General features: G+C 64.8%; 1 protein-coding gene across 2 annotated transcripts; it reads left to right on the top strand.

The window, feature by feature from the left end:
• Positions 1 to 251: 251 nt before the first annotated feature.
• EPS8L2 (EPS8 like 2) lies at positions 252 to 18,119 on the top strand. Of its 2 annotated transcripts, none has more exons than XM_059710693.1 (21): positions 252 to 406; positions 2,556 to 2,676; positions 2,785 to 2,840; positions 3,530 to 3,594; positions 11,042 to 11,203; positions 11,970 to 12,119; positions 12,285 to 12,364; positions 12,449 to 12,591; positions 12,683 to 12,756; positions 12,965 to 13,091; positions 13,206 to 13,294; positions 13,383 to 13,457; positions 13,531 to 13,679; positions 13,802 to 13,934; positions 14,069 to 14,181; positions 15,397 to 15,502; positions 16,090 to 16,206; positions 16,460 to 16,532; positions 16,644 to 16,824; positions 16,936 to 17,068; positions 17,183 to 18,119. In XM_059710693.1, exons 2-21 carry the CDS (start codon positions 2,633 to 2,635, stop codon positions 17,258 to 17,260), a joined length of 2,148 nt encoding a protein of 715 aa, XP_059566676.1. In that variant the 5' UTR covers positions 252 to 406; positions 2,556 to 2,632; the 3' UTR covers positions 17,261 to 18,119. The 2 variants fall into 2 exon arrangements, with proteins under 2 accessions (XP_059566676.1, XP_059566675.1); XM_059710692.1 differs by having other exon boundaries at positions 16,090 to 16,221.
• Positions 18,120 to 18,411: the final 292 nt, after the last annotated feature.

Raw genomic sequence — 18,411 nt, 5'->3', positions numbered from 1 at the left:
CTACCCCTAAGCTGGGACCGAAATGGGGCCCTGCCACCCCTTATGGCGCACAGCTCCGGGGACCGGGAAGGTCTCAGAGCCTCACCCTGCAGGTCCCCAAGCAAGAGGGGCTCCTGCCTCCGCCCGCCCGCCCCTGGGCACCCAGCTCTATGGGTGAGGTCTGGGCTGGGGGCCGCCAGCTGGTGTTGGGATCCCCCGCGGGGAACCCTTGGGGGCGGGGCTGCCGTCTGTGCCCCGCCCTCCCGGTGTTGTCCAGGTTCTAACCTGCCGCTCAGGTTCCTTCTGGCGGCTCCGCCCCTGTCCGGCGGCCCAGCCCTGCCGTCCTCCGTGCGCAGGAGCCCGGTGTGGACAGACGGGCGGACGGACGCGCGCGCGGACGAGGGGACTAGTGGGCGGCGAGCAGCAGGTGAGCGCCCGGGGGTCCGGGACCCAGCGCCCCCCGCCCCCCACCCCGCGCCTCGGCAGCTAGCGACGCGGGAGCCGCGCACAGACGGCGACCGCCCGGGCCTCCGCTTCCCCAGGCGGCGGGCGACGCGGGTCTGCGGGCCGAGGCGGGCGGGAGGCGGCGGGCGGGCGCGAGGGGCTGCGCCGGGCTCGGCTCGGGGCGGGAGCCCGTCCCGCTGCGGCCCGTCCGGCCGTCCGGGGCCACGCGGGTGCGGTGCCCTTTGTGAGCCGACTCCGCGCCGGCCGGCCGCCTGGGGTCGGTGGGGCACCCGGCCTCCGCCGACAGGGTGGTGAGGGGTCTCCCGCCCCACAGGCCGCACCCGGTTCCTGGGCGCCGGGCCTGGGTGCGGGCTCCCTGTGGGTCGGACGTCAGGCGCTTCCTGGTGGCGGCGCGGACACCGGCCGGGGCGCGGGACGGGTCAGGCCCCGGGACGGGTCAGGCCCCGGGTCACGGCCGGGGTGTGGGAGTTTCAGGGAGGCGCGGCCGCAGGTGCCCGGGAGGGTCCGGCCGGCCGTCCGACCTCCCGCTCGCCCACATTCTTCCGCGGGGCAGCCCCGCGCAGGGTGTGCCTGTGGGGAGGCGCTCGCAGCGTCACAGGCCACCGCTGCCCTCGCCCAGGTGGAGTCTGCCCAGGCCGGGCCCAGCTGGCGCCCTCCCCCCTCTGCGCACACACACACGCACACGCACACGCACACGCACGCACACGCCGTGGCCCTGCCCAGGCCTCTCCAGGTCCCTGCCTGGTGCCCCGCCTGGTGGCTCAAAGCGCCCGGCGGGCCTGCCTGCCCCCACCCCGTCCCTGCCTCCCGCCCGCCCCTCCTCACCCGCAGCTCCCACCCAGCGGCCAGGGCCCCACCTGCCCCCCCCCCCCCCCCCCCGGGCCTTCAGCTGACTCCTCCCCAAGGTCACCCGGCTACTGGGCTGGAATTTGAACCTGGATCGGGTCCCTCCACCCTCCCTGCCCTGTGTGACCAGGCACCAGGGTCGGCCCTCCCTTTGCACCCGGAAAATGACCGCAGTAAAACCAAAGTGCAGCCTGGCCCGGGGGCCCTGGGTGGCCCCGTCAGCGGAAGAAGCCTCCTTGTCTTGTCCCCCACGGGACCCAGATGCCAGGGGCTGGACCACCTCCCTCTGGGCCTGATGCCCCCCACCCCGCCCGCCCGGGAGCTGAAGGCCACTGGTTCCCAGCCTGGGAGGGGCCCCATGTCAGCCTGTGTGTGTCTGAGTGTGCCCGCAGGTCCGGTTTCACCGAGGTGTGTGTGTACCTGGGCACATGTGCCCAGTGCCCTTGGCTCAGCCCGCCAGGAATCCCATTAAACAAATACTCGGCTCACCCACTGAGGTCATGAGCATTCCGTTCATTCTCGAGGCGCTGATGGGTGGAGGAAGCTGGCAAGCCCCCACCCCCCTCCCCAGAGAGCCAGGACTCAGCAGGTGGGCAGGTGGGGGCTGTGGCTGGAGGCCCCCAGGCCGCACACTTCCTGGGAGTCCTCCCTGCAGGTAGGACCTGGTGAAAGTGGCACATCCTGGGCTGCTCCCTGCCCTGGATGCCAGCGCCCCTGTTTGTGGCCGCTGGCCGGGGCCGGGACAGACCCCGACACTGGAGCCCTTTGCTGATGACCTTCAACAGGAGGAGAATGTGGGTCCAGCGTCCCCACGGGGTGCAGACCCAGGGGCACCAGGCTCTGCTCCTGCCCCTGGGGGTCCCCCTGGGCTTGCTCGGGGCGCTGGGTCCCCAGGGCCCCCGGCTCCAACCTCATCCTGGCCTGCCCTCCTCCCGTCTCAGGGCCTCTGACACCATTCCCTCTGCTTAGAGGTGCTTCCTCCCCGCCCCCCTTAGAGCCCCCAGACCAGCTTCTCGCAGCCCCACCCCAGACGGCCTCTGAGAGTGGAACCCCTCTGCTGGCCCGCCTTGGGGTCCCTGTGGAGGACCCAGGGTCTGGGGAGAGATGGGGCCGCGGTGACGGCTGCTGGGACATGGCGGGGTAGGTGGCCCTGGGCATTGGATCCTGGACAGGCGGCCAGGGCTCCAGCCTGGATCTGGGCGGGGGACGAGGAGACCCAGTGAGGCCAGGCTGGGAGGCGTCAGCCCTGCTCTCCCTCCACCCAGGGGTGAGCCAGGCACGGGGCCCTGGCCTCGGGCCACACCGAGATCTGCCCTCCACCGCTGGCCACGCGGAGGACGCCATGAGCCAGTCGGGGTCTATGAGCTGCTGCCCAGGCGCTGCCAAGTGAGTCCCCACCCACCCGCTCACACCCCCCTCCCTCCTCCCCCCGCCCCCCCACAAGCAGTCCCGGGAAGGGGTGCAAACCCCGCCCTCACCAGCCCCTCCCCACAGTGGCAGCCTGGGCCGGTCTGACAGTGCCACCAAGATGAGCGCCAAGGACCTGTTCGGTGAGTGAGGGTTGAGGACGGGAGGGTCTCCCCCACCCCCTCGGGCTGTGCTGGGCCCCCACCAGGGGAGGTGCAGGTCAGCCCTGGGCACCCAAGGAGGCTCTGGGACCCCAATCAACCAGCCGCTCAGGCCCCTCCGCGGAGCTCCGGGCCCAGTACCCCCCCCTCCAGGTAAGGGGAGAGGCCTTTACTAATAATTCAGGGCCATCAATATTAATTCGGCTGAGCTCCTGCTGCAACCCGATCAGAGGGGACTGGGTGCCAGGTGTCTGCTCCAGGAGGGCCTGGCCACCCCCCAGCCCTGCCCCCTCCCCCAGCCCTGCCCCACACGCATGGACTCATCTATGGGTGTGGACAGGGTGCCCAGTCTGGAGAGCCAGGAACCCTGGGAGGGCAGGGAGATGTTTGCTGGCAGCAGGGGGGCATCCTCCTGCATCCCCATCACCGGGACAGACCCCAGTCCCAGGCACCATCACCGTCTGAGCAGGTCGGCCTGGATGGAGGGAGGGCCGCCTTCTGCCAGGACCTGCGTCTCCTGGTGGCCACGCGGGGCCCACAGAGCGGTGCCCCTCCCTGCTGGCTACCACCTCCACTCCGCCCTCCCCGTGGCCCAGCCCGCGGGTCCAGCCACTTGGCTGGGGCACCCCGGGGCCGCCTGTGGGATGGGTGACTGGCATCTCCCCGTTCAGAGCAGAGGAAGAAGTACTCCAACTCCAACGTCATCATGCACGAGACCTCCCAGTACCACGTGCAGGTGAGCGGCCCCTCCGGCTCCGGGGTCCCGAGCAGGGAGCCGAGGCCCAGGGAGAAGGGGTCGCCCGGCTCTGACACCCGCATCGGGACCAGAGGCAGGGGCGGCCCACACCTGCCCTGGCTCAGCCACAGCGGGGGCCTCCCTCACAGTCGGGGACGCAGGGAGCCCTGCATCTGTGCTGGGGGGAGAAGGGACTGGTGGCCAACGCAGCTCAGGTGAGGCCAAGGCCTGGTGCCGTCTGGAAGCTCCGGTGGGAAGACCCGGGGGGAAGGAAATTGTCAGCCTGGCCCCCAAACAAGGCCGAGAACGGAGGGAGAGGCTGGGACAGAGGCGCCGGCAGGAGCCCGCGGGGCCTGGCTCTGGCCCGTGTCGGGAGGGCCGGCTCGGTCCGCTCCCCCGCCAGCTGCCCGCGCTTGCTCCTGGGTCCGTCTCATTCACACTCAGAGCTCAGGAAACATGTTCTCTACATGACCTTCCTGCTCCTGGCGGCTGGCCACATTCCTGGTTCCTGGTCATCGTCCAAGCCCGCGGAACAGCAGGGCTAGGCATGGCTGAGGAGAGAGAGGGTGATGGGGGCCCTGGACCAGGAAGGCATGGACTTCCCTCCCCGCCCACAGAAGTCAGACGGGTCACTGCTTTCTGAGCCTCAGTTTCCTCATCCATACAATGGGTCCACAGAGACGCTGGAGTTCCTGTGGCTCTTGGACTGGGCCGTGTTGGGTGACCCGCCCTCCCCACCATCCTGGGCAGGCTGGTGACTGCTGCTGACTCAGTGCCCAAGGTCAGGGCAGGGAGGGTGAGCGGGTCGGCTCTGCCACCAGGCCTCCCAGCCCAACTCCTGAACTTTGGTCCCAGCTGGCCTGTGAGGGACCGCAGCCCGGGGGCACCTCGTCTGCCCTCCCTGCAGCCAGCACGGCTGGGCATGGGCAGGGTTTGCCTGCTCCTCCCAGACGAGGAAACTGAGGCACAGAGAGAGGGTGAGAGGCGGGGGCTGGGTCAGACCCGCCGGATCAAGGGGGTGCAGAGACCCCCCCAGCAGGTGTTTTTGTTTGTTTGCTTGTTTGTTTGCTGACTTCTCTCTGAATTGGTGTCAGAGAAATTGGCGTTGAGGGTGGGGCTGCAGTTCTGTCATAGACTGTGGGGCTGCCAGGGGAATGGAGCAGCCTGGGGCTCCATCCCCCCAACACGGCCTCGTGCTGCCACTGTGTCAGTCCCGTCTCCCCCCCTCGGGCTGCCTGTCCCATCCCGTCACCACCGTTCTGTCTTCCTGGGAGGCCCCCAGAAATGACATCACACAGCTCGTAACTACCTGGTTCTGCTTCGCCAAGTGTTTGAAGAAGATGGGAAGGGGGCGGGGGGACTCCTACGGCCGGGGCTGCAGGGATGCCTCTTTTCATTGTAACGCTTACTCTCCTAGAAAAATCATTTTAAAAATATATTTTTATTGATTTCAGAGAGGAAGGGAGAGGGAGAGAGAGAGAAACATCCATGATGAGAGAGAATCATGGATCGGCCTGCACGCCCCCCACTGGGGATGGGGCCCCCAACCCGGGCATGTGCCCTGACCGGGAATCGAACCCAGGACCCTTCAGTCCACAGGCGACACTCTGTCCACTGAGCCAAACCAGCTAGGGCAAAAAATCATTTTTTAAAATATGTTTTTATTGGTGTTTTTGAGAGACAGAGGAAGGGGGAGAGAGCGAGAGAGCGAAACATCGGCGTGAGAAGTGGCCGTCGGCGGCCTCCTGCACACCCCCTTCTGGGCCCGGAGCCGAACGTGCCCTCCCGGGGGCTCAGCTTGTGACCTCTGGCTCTCGGAGGATGCTCGGCCAGCTGAGCCACACCCGCCAGGGCCATGGGCGAATGTCACTTTTCACTTCACTTATTTATTTATTTGTTTGTTTTTTTTTAAATATGTTTTCATTGATTTCAGAGAGGACGGGAGAGGGGGAGAGAGATAGAAACATCAATGATGAGAATCATGGATCAGCTGCCTCCTTCACGCCCCCTACCGGGGATCAAGCCCGAAACTTGGGCATGTGCCCTTGTCTGGAATTGAACCTGGGACCCTTCAGCCCACAGGCCGATGCTCTATCCACTGAGCCAGACCGGCCAGCGCTTAACTTCACTTTTGGGTATGGGACTCAAGGCTAATGTTCCCCTTAGGAATGTGCCGTTATGTTGGAAAGACGCCCTCTCCTGCGTTGGCGTCTTTGTAAGAAACCGATGGATCGGACATGAATGGGCCTTTTCCTGGACTCCGACATTTTCCACTCATCGTAGTTTTATCGTCTCGAAATCAGGCAGTGGGAGTTCTCCAACTTTGTTCTTTTTCTTCAAAAATTTCCTGACTGTTCTCAGTTCTCTGGACTTGGATTGACACTGTAGAATCAAATTGTCTAGTTCTGACCCCAAAACGCCTGGCAGGGTTTTGATGGGCATTGAGTCGACTGTGGATGGACGTAGGGAGCGCTGGCGTCTTAGCGGCGAGCCGGCCTTGCGTTTCCCTCGGTCTCTCTGGCGTTCGCGGTCGAGTTCTTGCACACGGTATCTTTGGTTAAATACTCCTTGGGTATTTGGTTTTTATGTGCTGTTATAAATGGTATTTATTCTTTTAAAATTTCCATTTTCCAGCTGTCTGTTGCTAGCCTGGAGAAAAGCAATTGAATTCCTTTGAAGTAACCAAGTGCCCCCAGTTCTGGCTGAATTCCTTGATTTTGTTGTTGTTGTTGTTAATCCTCACCTAAGAATATTTTTCCATTGATTTTAGATAGAATAGAAGGGAGGGAGGGGCGGGGGGAGAGAGAGAGAGAGAGAGAGAGAGAGAGAGAGAGAGAGAGAGAGAGAAGCATCGATGTGAGGGAGACACATGGATTGGCTGCCTCCTGTACACGCCCAACAGGCCAGGGATCAAACCTGCAACCGAGCTACGTGCCCTTGACCAGGAATCAAACCGGCGACCCTGAGGTGCACCGGCTGACACTCTAACCCAGAGGTCCTCAGACTTTTTAAACAGGGGCCAGTTCCCTGTCCCTCAGACATGCCACACATGCGCACTGCGGGCCCGGGACGCGTCGGCTGCTAAGCAGGACAGGCAGCGGCGGCAGAAACACCCGGCGGGCCGGGTAAATGTTTTCGGCGGCCGCATGTGACCCACGGGCCGTAGTTTGAGGACCCCTGCTAACCATTAGCCCAGCGGGCCAGGGCCCTTGATTCCTTCCCGGGGCTTTGGCTTGTGAGTGCATTGGGTTTCCGGGGTGCACATCCATGTGTCTGGAAAGAAAGGCGGTGCTTAATTTCTTATTGCGGCCTCTTTATTTTTCCTACTTGATCGCCCTGGCCAGGACCACCCCCCACCACCCCCACCCCACCCCACCCCACCCCCGGCCAGACAACACTTGATAGAATCCCAGCCTGGCGCCCCGGCTCCGAAGACGGCCGTTGGCATCCCCGTCGCACACGTAGCCACGTTTTCTGGAGGGAGGACGTGCCTTCCTTCCTCCGTGTGCTGAGACTTTCCATCCCGAAAGGTGCTTGAAAGGTATCAGACGCCTTTTCGGAATCACACTGTTTGGGTTTTCATGAATGTTGAGCCAACCTTACATTTCTGGAGTAAGCCTCATTATTCACTGGCACCCTTTGTATCTGTGTGTGTCCTAATTGCTAAGGCTGCCTGAAGGCTTTCTTTTTTGCGTAGATGCTGGTTAGATATTGGTCTGTAATTGTCTTTTCCTGGGGTGTCCCTGGCAGGTTTTGGCGTCAGGGTGATGCTGGCCACATAGGGAAAGGGGGTGCTCCCCTCCCACACCTTTCCTCCCCGACGGGGCATGCGTATCCTGAGACTTGCGACCTGGGGAGCAATGGGCAGTGGCGGCTTGTCCCAGGCTCACCCCCTGGGCCTGTCTCCAGGGCCCCCCTTTTCTCTGACCTCCCAGTGAGCCATAGCAGCCCCCTCGGCTCACTTCTTTCCCGTGACGTTTCCGAGAACCAAGGAGGCCCTGCTCTCTCCTGTTGCTGCTTCTATCTCGGGCCCTTCCGTGTCTCACTGTCCCCAGCTTTAGTAACTGTCCTCTCACAATAAAAAAAATCAATACGTGGAGTGGGGAGGTATTTTCAGAAAGAGTGACGGAAGGTTGTTATGACTTCTTCCCTAAATGCTTGTGAGGGTTAGTTAGCCGGGGAGACCCTCTGAGGGCGGGGCTTGCTTTGTGGGATGGCTCTTTTCTTCTCTTCTCTTTTCTTTTCTTTCTTTCTTTTTTTTTTTTACATGCCCTTGACCCGAATCAAACCCGGGACCCTTTGGTCTGCAGGCCAACGCTCTATCCACCGAGCCAAACCAGTCAGGGCGGGAGGTTTTGACGATGAGTTTACTTTCCTGCTGTGAGGCCTGTAGTGATGTCCCCTCTGTCCTCATCGTCGCTGATCATTTCTCTCTCTCTCTTTTTTTTCTTGATCGGTCTTGCTAGGGTTTGTCCGTCTCATTCACCTTCTGAACAAGTTCTGGGCGACCTTGGTTTTCCTCCATCGTCTGTCTGTCTGTCTGTGTTTACGAGCGTGTTCGTTTCAATCTTCATTCTCTCCCTCCACTGACTGTGGGGTTTTATTTGTGGTTTTCTCTTTGTGAGGAGAACGTGTCAGCCTTTGATGTGAAGTCTTCCCTCTTTGCTGACATGGTAGCCGAGCCCGTCAAGAGCGGCGTAAGCTGCACCCTATGCTTGGGCGTGCGCTTTCGTACACTCAGTCCGGATACAGTTCACCCCTGAAAGAAATGGGCCTGAACTGTGTGAGGGCACTTATACGTGGACTTTTTGCAATAGATATGTCTTTTCTCTCCCTACGATTTTTCTTAATAACATTTTCTTCCCTTGCTTACTTTATTGTAAGGATACAATATAATATACGTAACATACAGAATGCGTGTTAATTGACTATGTATGTGCGCAGTAAGACTTCCAGTCAACAGTAGGCTATTGGTAGTTACGTTTGGGGGGAGTCGAAGGTTATATTCTGATTTTTTTCTCTTTCTTTTATACTCATGTTTTAATGACACACGTTGCTCAAGGGTCACCTGTACTTCCTAATCTTCCTGTGACTTCTTTGACCCCTGGGTTGTTTAGAAGTGTGTTGCTTAATTTCCAATTATTTGGGGCATTTTCCAATTATCTTTTTGTTATTCATTTCTAGTTTATTCCGTTATGGTCAGAGAACATACTCGTATGGTTTGACTCATTTGAAGTTTACTGACTTTTTTCGGGCCCCGCGGCGACATTGGGTTTGATTGGGTTGGGTTTGGTGAGGTTGGGTTTGGTGAGGCTGGGTTTGATTTGGTTGGGTTTGGTGAAGCTGGGTTTGATGAGTTTGGGTTTGGTGAGGCTGGGTTTGGTTTGGCTGGGTTTGGTGAGGGTGGGTTTGGTTGGGTTTGGTTGGGTTTGGTGAGGCTGGGTTTGGTTGGGTTGGGTTGGGTTGGGTTGGGTTGGGTTTGGTGGGGTTGGGTTTGGTTGGGTTGGGTGGGGTTGGGTTTGGTTGGGGTTGGTTGGGTTTGGTGAGGGTGGGTTTGGTGAGGTTGGGTTTGGTGAGGCTGGGTTTGGTTGGGTTTGGTGGGGTTGGGTTTGGTTGGGTTGGGTGGGGTTGGGTTTGGTTGGGGTTGGTTGGGTTTGGTGAGGGTGGGTTTGGTGAGGTTGGGTTGGGTTTGGTTGGGTTTGGTGAGGCTGGGTTTGGTTGGGTTGGGTTTGGTTGGGTTTGGTGAGGCTGGGTTTTGCTGACAGATGGGCTGCCTTATAGCCTCTCGTGCACTTCTGCCCACTTACCTCGCTAACCGGTGGATGGACATGCGGTTGGGTCCAGCCTGTCATCACCAACGGGTGTGCCTGGCACCTGCACAGGCGGCACTCCACGTGCCTGGCTCCCCGCACAGGGCACCCCACCCACAAGGACTTGTCAGTCCTGGCCCATGGACGAGGTTAAAAATCCAGCCGGAATTTAGTCCTAAAGGAACGGTCTCGCGTCTTTCATTCGATGCGCGTGCGGACAGTGGTCTGTAAGAAAAGCGCTAGAATCTTTCCCGTCGGCTCTGTTCGTTCTTCTGCCAGTTTAGCTGCTGAGGTGCGAGTCCTTCACTTGTTTCTTTATCGGTTTGTGTACCTGCTGTCGGTGCCGGAGTTGTCACACTTGACAAAGCAGAGCTGCCCCCAGAGTAAGAACCCTCATTGTGAGGCATCGCGCTGGCCCCATTCGGCCCACGGACTGAGGGTCTCGGGTTCGATTCCAGTCATTCTGGTCAGGGGCACGTTCGTAGGCGTGATTGCTGGCTCTGGGTTGGGACACGTGCAGGGGGCGACCCATCGATGTGTCTGTCTCTCCCCTTCCCTTCCGCTCTCTCTAAAGACCAGTGGGGAGACGCCTCGTGGGGAGTAGCATCTTGCTCTTTCTGTGGGTGAGGGCATTAGCCTTCGCCGACCTATGGCATCGACGCTTTTCCCACTTTGTTTTTTCCTCTGCATCTGGATTCTTCCCGGGGAGAAATGCGTTTATATTTTTATTGCGTCACCTAGGCGGTGCTTTCTCTGGAGCCCCTGGGTTTCCTTCCCTGAGTGGGCGCCCCTCGCGAAGGCCTTTCTGAGCCGATCAGGACTCGCCCAGGGCTTCCGCCCACGCCTTCACGGGGCCCTGTGCTGCGGTTAAGTCTTCACTGTCTGGAGTCGGTGTCCCTGTCCATCCAGCTGTCCAGGGGCGGGGGGGGGGGGGGCCTGGCAAGGGGAGGGCTGGGCTGGGCAAGAGTCCCCAGGGTGCCGCCCGGACGCGCACTGGTCCTCTGCGCCGTCCGGAGGCCTGCTGTGTGCGGGCGCTGCCCCGGCCGGGGACACAGCGCAGTCTCCCTGCCCTCCGCAGGGAGCACAGAGGCTGTCACGTAAGATGACGTCAGCTCATGACGAATGAAACCCACCCGTTGTGGCTCAGGGGTTGGGCGTCGACCTAGGAACCAGGAGGTCGGTTGAGGTTCGATTCCCGGTCAGGGCACAGGCCCGGGTTGCGGGCTCGATCCCGTGTGGAACGTTGAGGAGGCAGCCGATCCGTGATTCTCTCATCGTTGATGTTTCTCTCCCCCCCACCTCCCGTCCTCTCTGAAATCAATAAAAACATTTAAAAACACAAACCCAAGGCCGGGGGGAGTGGTGACGGTGACAGTGATGCTGCCGCCGGGGGGCGGCTCCGAGCTGGAAGGCGGGAGGTGGGCACAGTTAGCAGAGGCCTGTGGGAGCCCACCAGGCGGGGGGGGGGGCGGCGGTGAGGGCAGTGGAGGCTCTGTCGGGGCCCGGCCACGGCTCAGGCAGCCACAGGGGGCAGTCGCCCCGTGGGACCCCAGGCAGGTGTTTCTCCGTGGCCCCTGGGCCCTGGCTCGGGGCACCAGGAAGGCTCTGTCCAGAGTGACCCCGCCTGCCGCCCCCAGCACTTGGCCACGTTCATCATGGACAAGAGCGAGGCCATCGTGTCCGTGGACGACGCCATCCGGAAGCTGGTGCAGCTGAGCTCCAAGGAGAAGATCTGGGCGCAGGAAATGCTGCTGCAGGTCAACGACCAGGCCCTGCGGCTGCTGGACATGGAGTCGCAGGTGGGCGGCCGGGCGGGGCGGGGCCGGGGCCTGGGTGTGCGCACGCGTGTGTGCGTGAGTGTGTGCGTGTGAGTGTGCATGTGTGAGTGTGCGTGTGTCAGTGTGTGTGCGCGAGTGTGTGTGCGAGTGTGTGTGTGTCAGTGTGTGTCAGTGTGTGCGTGAGTGTGAGTGTGTGCGTGTGAGTGTGCGTGCGTGTGTGTGTGTGTGTGTGTGTGTGTGGAGGGCAGGCTGGCAGGGAGGACTGGCCAGGGAGAGCCCAGGCAGCCACGTCACACAGGGCTGCCTCCGCCTCTGCAGGGGCTGACGTGGCTCAGGAGTTGAGCTTCTACCCAAGAACCCAGGGGTCACTGGTTCGGTTCCTAGTCAGGACACAGGCCCCGGCTGTGGGCTCGATCCCCAGTGTGGGTTGTGCAGGAGGCAGCAGATTGATGTTTCTCTCGCTCCTCCTCCCTTCTTCTCTAAAATCAATAAAATCACTTTTTTTTAAAGAGTCTGTACACAGGCTGTGCCCCGCCTGGGCCGCTGGGTCCGGGGGTCTGTGTGCATCTGTGGCTGCTGCGTGGAGCCCGCCTCTGGGCCACGCCCGTTCTGTGCCTGCGAGTTATGCCGGGGCTGCGTCCGTGGCACCGGCTCCCGGTGCTGGGCCCACACGTCACGCCACGCCGTGGCCCTGTGTGTTCCTCGGGTCCAGCCCGTGTTTGAGCCACGTCCGGGGCTCACGGCTGTGCGACCGGCGGAGCCTGGTCCGAGCCCCCTTGTCTCCCAGGAGGAGCTGGAGAACTTTCCGCTGCCCACCGTGCGGCACAGCCAGACGGTGCTGAACCAGCTGCGCTACCCGTCGGTGCTGCTGCTCGTGTGCCAGGACTCGGAGCAGAGCAAGCCCGACATCCACTTCTTCCACTGCGACGAGGTGGAGGTGAGCGCCCGTGGGGAGGAGGCGGGGGCGCGTGGGGAGGAGGCGGGCGCCCGTGGGGTGGAGGTGAGTGGGTGGGGGGCGTGGGGAGGAGGTGGGTGGGCTGCGGGGGGTGTGGTGTGGGGGAAGGTGTGGGGCCCGGGGAGCCAGCCTGACCCGTCCCCACAGGCAGAGCTGGTGCACGAGGACATCGAGAGCGCGCTGGCCGACTGCCGCCTGGGGAAGAAGATGCGGCCCCAGACCCTCAAGTAGGTTTGGGCCCGGAGGGGGAAGGGGCAGGGGGAGGGGCACCCCAAGAGGGCTGGCAACGAGCGGCCTTGTCCCCACCCCAGGGGCCACCAGGAGAAGATCCGGCAGCGGCTGTCGGTGCTGCCTCCCCGCCAGGGCCCCGCCCCGGTGCCCTTCCAGCCGTTCGCCCAGAACTCCGGGCCCCCCAAGAACCGAGTGGGCCTGCCCGTGTCGCCCAGCGAGCCAGGTGGGCGAGGGGCTGGGCTGGAGGCTGAGCCCGTCTGGTCTGCGGGGGCTCAGTACAGTAGGCAGCAGCTCTGCTCCCCTCCCCGCTCCAGGCTACCGCTCCCAGGAGGCGGCGGACGAGGAGCCCCCAAGAGCTGTGCTGGCCCAGAGGATAGAGAAGGAAACGGTGGGTCTCGGCCTGAGGGCACCCTCCCCCTGCAGCCTGCACCCACCCCTCCCCCCTGCACCCACCCCTCCCCCCTGCACCCACCGCCCCCCCCCCCCTGCAGCCTGCACCCACCCCTCCCGAGACCAGGGGCCTCGAAGCAGCCCGTGCGGCTGTCCCTGCCGAGAGGGCGGGCGCCTGGCCGACGCTGCCCCTGCTCTGCCCGCAGCAAATCCTCAACTGCGCCCTGGACGACATCGAGTGGTTCGTGGCGCGGCTGCAGAAGGCGGCGGAGGCTTTCAAGCAGCTGAACCAGCGCAAGAAGGGGAAGAAGAAGGGGAAGAAGGGCCCGGCAGGTGCGGGCGCGGGGGGCGCGGAGGGCGCGGGGGGCGCGGAGGGGCAGCTCAGGCTGCGGGAGGCCGCGGGGCGCAGCGACCCGCCAGGCTCACGCCCCCCCCGCCCCCCCGCAGAGGGTGTCCTCACGCTGCGGGCGCGGCCGCCCTCCGAGGCCGAGTTCGTGGACTGTTTCCAGAAAACCAAGCTGGCCATCAACCTGCTGGTGAGTCCGGCGGCCGCCCTGCGGGGGCCCAGCCCCGCGTCCGCCCGAGGGTCCGCCCTTGCTCACTGGCGCCCCCTCCCGCCCGCAGGCCAAGCTGCAGAAGCACATCCAGAACCCGAGCGCCGCGGAGCTGGTCCACTTCCTCTTCGGGCCGCTGGACCTGGTGCCTGGGGCGCGGGGCGGCGGGGGGAGGGGGGTCCGCCGGGGTGCCCCCTCTGAACCCCACTGTGCCCCAGATCGTCAGCACCTGTGGTGGCCCGGACATCGCACGCTCTGTCCTCAGCCCCCTGCTCTCCCGAGACGCCGTGGGCTTCCTGCGGGGCCACCTGGTCCCCAAGGAGATGGCGCTGTGGGACTCCCTGGGGGAGACGTGGACGCGCCCCCGGTACACAGCGGGGGTCGGGGAAGGACGGGAGGGGCAGACCAGGATGGCCCTGGGCCCAGCTGGCGGCCCCGGCGGGGCGTCCCGGTGGGGGGGCATCTCACCGATCTCCCCCCCCCCCCCAGCTCCGAGTGGCCTCGGGAACCACAGCTGCTCCTCTACGTGCCCAAGTTCCACAGCGGCTGGGAGCCCCCGCTGGACGTGCTGAGGGAGGCGCCCTGGGAAGTGGAGGGGCTGGGCTGTGCCCCTGCCGACGAGGTGAGAGCGCCCACCCGCCTCCACCCCTACCCCCACCCCCCCCACCCCCACCCCTGCTGCTGTCTCCCCCCCCCCCGCCCCCCCCCCCCCGTCCTGACGCCGGCACCAAGCCCAGCGGCCCGCTGTCCCCGCAGCCCACTCCCGCCGGCCGGCCGCCCTTCCGGAACTCCCTGAAGCAGAGCCTCGTCCCCGAGTCCGCAGCCCCTGGAGACGGCCTCCCCGCAGTCAGCTCCCCGCACGCGCACAGGTGGGCGCCCCTCCAGCGAGGGGGTGACACCCCCCCCTTCAAAACACAGGCTCTGGGTACCTGCCACCAGGTGGCAGCAGCTGCCTCGCTCGTGTGGGCACTCTTCGCACTGGAACCAGGTTTTCACTCAGTGTTGACGATGTAAATTTAAGGGAAAACGGCCAAAGCCCCCCTAAACTCACTCCCCTCTGCACCCCTCCTCTTGTGTCTGCACGTCGTGTTGTAGAGTCGTGGGTAGGCCTGTACTGAGCTTCGGGGGTCTTCCAGCCCCTGCCACCTGCTGGGGTTGAGTTAGGCCCACCCTCAGGCCCAGGAGGAGGTGGAGGCTCTGGGTCCCCTCCCCCAACACACACGTGCGCGCACATGCACACACGCACACGCACACACTCATCTGGAAAGACCTCATCCCTCAGGCCCAGGATCTGCCTGGAGCTCTACCCTGCCAGAGCCCCGGATTCAGCTTCAGGAGGGGCGGGTCCTAATCCAGGTTCCCGCCACCTGCCTCCCTCTGCCCGCGCCAGCCACGTCCCTGGCCTGGGCCGCACGGGAAGAAACATTCTCGTCCTTTGACCGGGCTGCTCCACCCTGGCCAATCCTGCCAGCCCGTCCCCCCCGCCAAGGCTTGGGGGGCTCCAGCCTCAACCCCTCCCTCCAGTGTCTGGAGGCCACATCTGGATGAGGGAGGCACCTGATGGTGGGGGCCAGGGTGGACCAGGAGGGTGGGCTGGTCTGGGCTGGGCGGTAGCCACAGGCTTGCTCAGTGCTGAGGTCAGGACCGCCCAGAGGCCTCGGCCCCCCCCCCTCCCACCCCCCACCCCCACCCCCGTACCCTAAGCTCAGGCACTGACTGTGCTGCTCCCAGTGGCCCTGACCCTCCCTCCTGGGCAGCTGCTGTGTGCTGTGACCTCGCCATTTCTTGGGCACACGCCCGGCTGTGGTTTCCCCAGGGGCTGGGCCTGGAGACCCCTGAGGCGGCCCAAGGCGCCTGGGTCCCGCCGCCTCCACCCGTCACCGCACCCCCACCTCCGCGCCCGGCCCCCCCACCCTGGATGCTCTGGGGCTGTCACAGTTTCCATTCCCGGCTGCGCCGCGCTCGCCACTGCAACCTCGGAGAGAACGGACCGGGAGGCAGCCGCACACCGGAAGCTGCTCCCCGCCGGCCGGGGTCCAGGAGACCGGCCCGCCCTGGGCCTCAGCTGCTCCTGTTCCACGCAGGGGCTACGAACCCACGCCGGCCATGGCCAAGTACGTCAAGGTTCTCTACGACTTCACGGCCCGAAACGCCAATGAGCTGTCAGTGCTCAGGGACGAGGTCCTGGAGGTGCGTGGGGCTGGCGGGAGGGGACTGCGGGGGGGGGGGGGGGGGCGGACTCATGACCCAGGGACCTGCTTGGCTGCCACCCTTTCCCCAGCCTGGCTCCAGGCAGACACTGGATGAGGGCCCCCCTTGGAGGCCTCGGAGTGGGAGGGGGCTGTGCTGGTTCAGGACAGAGGGTGGGCGCTCCCTGTGCCACTGGGGGAACCTCCCACCCCGCAGGGCTTGTCATCTATGCCCACCTCTGGAGCCCCTCTGGGCACCATCTGGGTTTGGTGCCAACCCTAAATCTGGGTCACCCGCCAGGGGAGGAAAGTGGGGCGAGCGGAGGGTGATCTATATCCGCAGCCAGGCTGGGGCACCTGCTCAGCGCACAGAGGGGGGGGGGGGGCGCGGGGGCAGGGCCCGGCACCTGAGGAAGGTGTGACTGTCCCCTTATCCTCTGGACCATCTGCACAGGGGCCCACCCAGTGGTCCCCGCACTCCCTGCCCATGGCCGGAGGGCAGGGGGGCTGCTGGTCGGTGACTGGGTGACAGTGGGTGACAGTGGGTGACGGTGGGTGACCGTGGGTGGCGGTGGCGGGCGCCCGCAGGTGCTGGAGGACGACCACCAGTGGTGGAAGCTCCGCAGCCGCAGCGGCCAGGCTGGCTACGTGCCCCGCAACATCCTGGATGAGATCCGGGCGGAGGAGGCCGGCGCCCCCCACGAGGTGATGGTGATGGGGGTGAGCGGCCCTGCTGTCCCCCCACAGGCTGGGCCCAGCGGGGGTGGAGGGGGGGCAGGTGCATGGGCCTCAGGGAGAGACCCCCCCCCCCTACGCCTGGAGTCCTCGCTGCAGGGGCTCCAAGGTCTGGCGCCAGGCCAGTGGGGGCCTGGACAGGTCTTGGGAGGGAAGGGGGCGGGGCTCCTGCTGGAGGGAGATGAGTGACGGGTGGGCTCCGCCCCGCCTCCCCCACCTGCAGGCGGGTCTGAAATACTGGGGTCCTGCCAGCCCCACCCACAAGCTACCCTCAGGCTTCGCTGGAAACAAAGACGGTGAGGGGGGCGGGGCGGAGGCGGGGGGGGGGGGGGCACCTGGGGCGGGGGCACCTGGGGGGGAGGGGGGGGGAGCCCGGCCGAGGGCGGCCTGACCCGCTGGCCCCGCAGAGATCATCCACCACATGGACGAGGTCAACGACGAGCTGGTCAAGAAGATCAGCCATATCAAGGCGCAGCCGCAGCGGCACTTCCGCGTGGAGCGCAGCCAGCCCGTGCGCCAGCCGCTCACCTACGAGTCGGGCCCCGACGAGGTGCGCGCGTGGCTGGAAGCCAAGGCCTTCAGCGCCAGGTGAGCGGGCGGCGGGCGGCGCGCAGGCAGGTGGCCGGGGTGCGGGTGGGCGAGGCCGCCACGCCCGGCAGGACCCGCCTTCACCCCGCCCCCCCCCCCACCGTCCTGCAGGATCGTGGACAACCTGGGCATCCTGACGGGCCCCCAGCTCTTCTCGCTGAACAAGGACGAGCTGAAGAAGGTGTGCGGGGAGGAGGGCATCCGCGTGTACAGCCAGCTCACCGTGCAGAAGGCGGTCCTGGAGGTGAGCCCGCGCCCGCCCCCCCTCCCCCGCGTCCCCCCTTCCCCCCCTCCCCGGCCTCTCGGGCGGGGCCTGACGGTCCGGTCCGAGGCTGAGGCTGCCCCCTGCCTGCCCTAGAAGCAGCAAGGAGGGTCGGAGCTGGAGGAACTCATGAGCAAGTTTCATTCCAAGAAGAGGCTGGAGGGCGACAGCTAGGCCTGGCTGGGAGCACCCGCTGCGGGCGGCACGGCCCCCACCCGCGCGTATTATTTTTGTATGTGTATGTATGTGGTACCATGGACACAGAGGGGAGGGGGTACGCTGCTGGAGGGGCCTGCACCTGGTGGGGGGCCAGCTCACCTGCCTCCTGCCCATGGCCTGCCCTTGGGATCAGCAATGCCCCGCCACGCTCAGCCCTGCCCAAGGCCCACCTCAGCCAAACTTGCCGCCTGGAGGTGCCAGCCCTCCCAGCTCTCCCCACACCTGCCCCTGAGGCCACAGAAGCCCCCTGGCCTCTGGCCTCCTCCATCCACAGGGGTCCCTGGGACTGGGACTCTGCCCCTGTCCCACTCCCATGATTGCTCACTTCCCCATCCACTGTCCCCCGCCCCCCGGCTGGCTGTGGGCCAGAAGGGCAGCAGCCCTCAGCCACCCAGCCACCCTGCCGGCCCCAGATAGCGCCCACAGCGCCCACCCTGTGCTCTGCTCCCCGGGTGGCTGGGGGCGGCGGCGGTGGTGGTGCTGTACTCCCTGCACCTTTTCAAGAAGCAGGTGTGGACTGGACTCACCCAAGCACTGGCCTTGGACATCCCACCCCGCCCCCACTGCCCACACCCCCACTGACCACGACCCCACTGACCACACACCCCCTGACCACACCCCCACTGCCCACACCCCCGCCCCATCCCTGAAGCAGAGCCCAAGAAAAGAACTTCTCCGGCCAGTCTCGGGCCAGCCTCGCCCTGCGTGCTGTACAGGGGCCTGGAGGCCTGAGCCCTGGGCTCTGCAGACCACACCCCAGAACTGAGAGCCACACTCCGAGAGAGGCCCTGACATTAAACCGGTTTCTCCGCGAGGCCCCGCGTCTGTCTCCTGGAGTCGGGGGTCGCGGTGGGTCAGGGCGCGTGAAGTTGCACCTTTGTAAGAGCCAGCCGGCAGGGGCAGGCTGTGGCCAGGCGGCCCGCTCACCCTGACCCTGGTGGGAGCCCCTCCCCTGCACACTATCCAAGAGGGGCGGGGGGGGGGCACGCCTGGGAGGGGAGAGGCTGAGAGGGGCCCTGCCCAGACGGCGCAGACTGTCCCCCAAGACCAGTGGGAGCGGCGGGGCTGCCAGAGCTCAGGTGGGTGGGGAGGGCGGGGGCGTGAGT

The sequence above is a fragment of the Myotis daubentonii genome, chromosome 9 (genome assembly GCF_963259705.1).
Source record: "Myotis daubentonii chromosome 9, mMyoDau2.1, whole genome shotgun sequence".
NCBI classification, from domain to species: domain Eukaryota; kingdom Metazoa; phylum Chordata; class Mammalia; order Chiroptera; family Vespertilionidae; genus Myotis; species Myotis daubentonii.
Note: the sequence above shows the minus strand (reverse complement) of the source record. Positions and strands in the feature narration are given on the sequence as shown.